The following is a 6,490-nucleotide window of genomic DNA, read 5'->3' on the forward strand; positions in this document are numbered from 1 at the left end:
ATTATCATATGTATTTATTTTCTCCTAGTTAATAATTGACTCGGACAAAATAAATTGTTTAATAGATACCAGGATAGCAAAGATCACAAAATGACTGTGGTGTAACTCCTGTTTATGAGGTTTCTACCTCATAAACAGGAGTTACAAGTATTTTGGGTACTTGAGTATATATAAATTTAGTAAATGGAGTAAAACGCACATATTAACTAAATACTTTTATTTCCAACATATGTTTCGAAGATTACAAATAATACTTTCCATAGGAATAGGTGATGTTGAGACGAATATAGTCTTCTCTTCAAGGAAATGCATGGGAACCAGCTTAAACGTAAGACATGAAGAGAAGATTACATTCTTATCAACATCACCTATTCCTATGGAAATAATTTGTAATCTTCGAATCATAGTATTCAGTTAACATATGCGTTTTACTCCATTTACTAAATTTATATATATATATACATATATATAAACCGAAAGAATAAATACCATGCTTAAAAAACAAAAACGTAATGATGTCGATTTAATCGACTAAAACTTCTTTGAGACGGTGCTGCAGCATGGTCGCAGTCTAATGACTTCAACAATTAGAAGACAAAAAGATAAAAGATACATATAAACACATTCACACAGAAATACATGCACATACACACACACATATATATACACATATATACTTATATATAATCTGTGTGTGTATGTGTGTGTGTGTGTGTGTGTGTGTATGCATGCACAAGCAATCAGCCACATAACGACGCAAGTAATATATATGACCTTGTGTTACTGTGTATACGTATATCTATTAGTTTCACAATGCCTACCTATTAAATTGACATTTATATATGAAAATTAAATATAGGTGCATTTATATTCTTAGATCCCAATTTTCCTCGCAGGAACAACTCACACGGCCGGTCGTCTATTTCTGTCTCGCCTTTTATATAAAATTCCTGAACTTTCTATCAATAAACACAGCTATTGAAACGTACCACCATCCCTAACAATCTAACATAAATCATACCGTCTTAATGTGTGTGTGTGTGTGTGTGTGTGTGTGTGTGTATCTGTGAGTGTGTGTCTGCGAGTATGTGTATGTGTATGCGAGTGTGTTTGTGTATATATAAATGTGTATGTATGATGATATGTATGTTTTATATATCTGCATAGACATCCACACTAAGCAGTTCTCCTGAGGGAAATTCGATATGCATAAATTTAGCATGTATATATACGTGCAATAGATGTGTAAATGTCAGATGTACACCTGTAAACACTTAAACACCATCAAATGTTTATATGCATATATGCATGTATATATGTATGTATACATCTAGGTATATGTATACATTCACAGTAATATATAAATATACAGACACACACACACACACACACACACACACACACACACACACATATATATATATATATAGGTGTGTATAAACTATCTGTAGAAGCCTGCATACTTGTCAAAAGCTAGGTATCCCGAGATGTGAAGGAGTCGGCGAAAATAGATAGGTCAATTTTTGCCTACGTAGAGGTCAGTCGCCATTAGCTAGATTTCAGTTATGAATATGAGTTAACTTTCTCTAGGTAGAAAGATTAAAAAAAAAAACGTGTGTGTGTGTGTGTGTGTGTGTGTATGCATGTCTGTGTGTCTGTGTATTTGCACGTGTGTGTGTGACTGTCTTTGGGAGTGTGTGTTTGTATGTATGTGTGCATTTGCGTCTGTGTGTGTTTCTGTGCGTATATGCGTCTGAATATGTATTTGAGTGCCCTTGTATTTTATCTTTCTGATAGGCGGAAAACTATAAAAGTGGCAAGAAAAATGCAGACGCGTGGGTTGGATTAGCCTTGGTGTAGATAATATGCCGCTATTCCTGAGGAGAACCGTTCTTTGAAGAAGTGATAGAAGAAGTGATGAATTGCTTATATCTCTAGATTCGATGTTGAAGTCATTCTTCAAAGAATCTTCAGCAGTCAAGTGACTGTACATTATATCCAGGATACGTAGTATATAACGTAGCATTTTCAAATATGTAAGACCTGCTACAAGATGATTCATATTGGATCACTGGTTTAGTCTGCTTATAAGCTTCTTATTTGGAATTCTGAAACTTGACAGGTTCCCTTGGTGTTTTATGACAGCTGTCCTGTCTAAGGTGAACAATGGGCTCAATTTTCCAAGCGTATTCACCTAATTTCTTCCCCGTCTAAGGGGTAATTTTACCTGATACATTATAAGCCAGGAGTGGCCAAACTGCGGCTCGCGAGACACATGCAGCTCTTTGACCCTTAATATGCGGCTCATGGAAATATGTTGGCTGAGCTCCTTTTTTCATCATAGTTTGTGTGTATTCTTTATTCTTCTTTGACGTGTCACAGTCATTTGATTGCGGCCATACTGGAGCACTGCCTTAAAGAGCTTTTTTTAGTGGAAGAAATCGACCTCAGGACTTGTTCTTTGTAAGTTTACTACTTATTCTATCGGTTTTCATGTCGAACCGCTAGATACGAGGACGTAATCATACCATCATTGGTTGTGAAGCGATGGTGGGGAGACAATCATACACACAGACACGCACACATAAATATATATATTGAGCAAGCATCATCTACTATGGCCTCAGGCCGCCCAAAGCCTTGTGAATGGATTGGGTAGATGTAAACTGACAGAAGCTCATCATGTGTGTGTGTGTGTGTGTGTGCCTATGTGTGTATGTCTTCGTGTATTTGTTTGTCCGTCACCACCACTTGACAACCGCTGTTCGTGTGCTTACGTCCCCGTAACATAGTCAATCGGCAAAAGTTACCGATGGAATAAGTACTAGGCCTTAAAAAATGCCCTGGGGTCTCTTCCTTCGACTAAAACCCTTCAAGGTGGTACCCTAGCATGGCCGCAGTCAAATGAGAGAAATAAGTAAAAAGAAAAAAAGATTAAAAAGATACACACACACACACACACACACACACACACACATATATATATATACATATATACACACATATATACACATATGTATGCATATATGTGTGAATGTGTGTAAGTGTGTGTGCATGTAGGTATGTATGTATGTATCTATGTATATATACGTGTGTGCGATGTGTGTGCGCGCGCGCATGTGCGTGTTTTGAAGTACAGAATCTACCTAGTGTTTAGGAAGATTAAAATTGAATATACTGACTATACATCGTAAGTAAATCCGAAAAACATTTAATCTGGGGCAGGATATATAATTGATCTTCATTGCAAGTTTCCTGGCAGGAATGTAATTATTGATATTTTCTCATTGGTATGGGGTTAATTTCTGTAAATATCACTCGCCACGAAGTAATTCGCCAATGAAAGTCAATTCAAAACTAGCAGGATGATCTCCACATCGTGGAAAACAAAGTTAAAGAACCTTAGTCTAGTTCTTACCTATGTCTATCAAACATGATCAATATTTATAACAACAGCTGTTACAATAACATATCTATGACGAACAGAAATAATTGCGATGTAATATAAAAATGTAGGTAGAGGAGAAAAGCAGCGAAATGCGTTGTAATAAATTAGTGGAGATAACAATCATTGTGAATCAATCTTGATAAACTAAATATATTTCGAAATAAAAGGTATTGGAGCTTTCGCTTATAGATCCACGCAGTCTGCACATCGCTCATCTGAACAATACCTTCTTTCGGAGGAAACGAATGTAATCTATCTACTTTCATATACAATCAAAGTGTATAGTATTATATATTCATCGAGGCCAATCTCACTAATCAGTTTCGCACCTTATATTAAGTAGAAGCCCAGTTACGTAATACCGCGTGCCGTCAGAGCAGGCAGGTAAGGAGAAGAATATAGCGATTGCTCTATGTTATTAGAGGTGAAAAACTACATCCGGTTTGTGTCTGCTGTGAAAACAGATGACAAACTGAATAAGGGCTATATCAAGTGTTGTGTGCTTTGACCCCCAAAAGTCCCTCTGACGTTTTCTGAGATTATGTCTATGTGTGTGTGTGTGTGTGCGTGTGTGAGGGAGGGGGTTGGTGCTCGTCTAGGTTTGGAATGTATTTAGGGGTATTATTATGCGTAGGGCTTTGGGTAGCCAGGTGCATGAGCAGGTGCCCAAACGCCAAGGACCATGTTAAGGCACATATGTGTCTGTGTGTACGTTTGTGTGTGTTTTTGTTTATCTCTTTGGTGGGTTCTCAGGATATGGTGGTGAAAAGACCGAAGGTATAAAACTGGTGATATTCTTGAGGGGACTGTACCGAAAGATTATTAATATGGTTCTTTTCTCGGCTAAACATTAAATGCAGTTTCTGCTATACTCAGATTATTTACATTATACTGTACTCAGTTGCGATTATACGGTCATATGTACCAGGCCAACTCTATGGAATTTCATCCAGCAGGAGTTAGAAAGACTTAGATTCATTGAATCTGGTTTTTCGAAGTGTAAGTGCGACAATGAAAACAGAAACACAAAAAATAACAGGAATATTATCAAACAAGTTGAATGAAACTGGTGACATATTCAAACCAAAACATAGATCAAATGTGTTATAGTCTCTACATTTATTCACTTATTGGAAATCATAAATATGCATAAATTTACTGAAATTCATGATGTGAAACTATATTTTACCGTCAGGAAAATCCCCAATGAAGTTTTGCTTTTTGTAAAGTGACTTTCCTTTCTGAAATAAGTACAAGGCTTTAAATCTTAGAGAAGGGGATTTATTAATTACATCGACCCCAGGAATTGAGCGGTAATTATTTCATCGCCTTCAAAAGAATGAGAGGCAAAGTCAATCTCGGTGAAATTTGAACTCAGAACGGAAAGTCAGAAGAAATGCCGCGAAGTGCTTTGCCCGGTGTACTAACGAGTCTTCCTGCTCCGTACCTTCATTCAAAGAATAATAATAAAAAGCATATACTCACATATATACGATTGTATCGAGGAAACACATACAGTCATATATATGGGTTTAATCGATTTGACTTGGACTTCAAGTTTCGCTCATAGGTTCATTCAACAGTGTGGTGGAATGAATCAAAAGGCGAAACCTTTTCCCAGTCAAATAAAATTTTACATATGAGACTTTACTCTGAGCATTGAATCACAATATAAGTAAAGTCTCTGTTGTTATTCTTAAATTAGTCGCGAAATAATAATCTTAATTCTAAAATTAAATATATTTATATGAAAGACATACTAAACCGAACCAAAACGTGAGATATATAGAATACCAAAAAAAAAACAGAAACCCACAAATATTATGGTGTAGTCTTGCGTAGACCAGACCTGTGTCGCCTTAAAAAACAGAGAGCAACATCATGCATTGGTGTAGATTTCTGGGGTCCATTGGAGTTGACTGTCAGGAGTAAAATTATGATACCCGGATCAACACTCAAGGTGTGAAAATGTGGTGTCATGGTGATGGTCAGAACATAGCCAGGGTAGGAGTACCTGGGATGAAAGTGATAGTTATTGGTGACTCTCCAGTACTTCTGGATGAAGTGCATCTGTCTGGAAAAGAGTTAGATAAAAAGTAATATTAAATAAATCGAATATGATGCAAGCATCACATGTATCTTGTACTTTTGTAATTGGAGATGATGAAGATAATGATGACAACGACGAGAAGGATGAGGATAAGGATGAGTAGGAGAAGGTGGAGGACGAGGACGAGAAGGAGGATGACAGCAGCAACGTGGGTGGCAGTAGAGAGGGTGGTGCTAGTAGTCATGGTAACAATGATTTTTGTTCCAAGATTGTTGATGAGAAATGAGGTTATCTATCACCAAATATATTACTAGTACAATATAGCGAAATTTTGTTTTTGTTTTCTTTTATTATAAAACAAGCATTTAAAAATGCTTAAATAATAAATAAAGTTTGTTTTTTTAATAAAAAAAAATTAAATAAAAAAAAAGATATAACAATTTATGAGAAATTATCAATAAAAGCAAAACCAACACTTATCAACATCGACACCGCACCACAGAGTTGAAACGTCGCAATAATAAAATAATAATAATAATAATAACAACAACAACAACAACTATGATAGTAATAATGATAATAATAAATCAAACAAAGAAGAAATAATAAACAATAACCAGAATAATAACAACAGCGCTAACATGATTTCCGTGTGATTATTTTGAGCACTATCAGCACCATAAAAAATAAATAAATAAATAAAAGTCATTAAGAAGGAGACGCGTATCATCAATGTCAACGCCATCACCTACATTATAATATGGCAGCGATTATTAAAGATAGGCACAAGGCCGGAAACTTATATTAACACCACTTCTGACGTCACATTAACCACCACCGACGCCATTAACATTGCACATTCTCATGCAAAAACAGTGTCTGCGCGTTTACATCTATGAGTGCGTATACGTATGTATGTATGTATGCATGCATGCATGTATGCATGCATGTATGCATGTATGTGTATATACATATTTATATATATATATATA

At 35.9% G+C, this 6,490-nt stretch overlaps 1 protein-coding gene across 1 annotated transcript in view; it reads right to left on the reverse strand.

Annotated features, from left to right (window-relative positions):
• Positions 1–4,586: 4,586 nt before the first annotated feature.
• The window catches only part of LOC106878626 (uncharacterized), a 4,265-nt gene continuing 2,361 nt past the window's right edge, over positions 4,587–6,490 (reverse strand). The window contains exon 2 of the mRNA XM_014927903.2: positions 4,587–5,522. Coding sequence (XP_014783389.1) covers positions 5,270–5,522 — 253 coding nt within the window. The 3' untranslated portion in view covers positions 4,587–5,269. The remainder of the gene's footprint in view (positions 5,523–6,490) is intronic.

Source organism: Octopus bimaculoides, chromosome 6 (assembly GCF_001194135.2).
Source record: "Octopus bimaculoides isolate UCB-OBI-ISO-001 chromosome 6, ASM119413v2, whole genome shotgun sequence".
Taxonomy (NCBI): domain Eukaryota; kingdom Metazoa; phylum Mollusca; class Cephalopoda; order Octopoda; family Octopodidae; genus Octopus; species Octopus bimaculoides.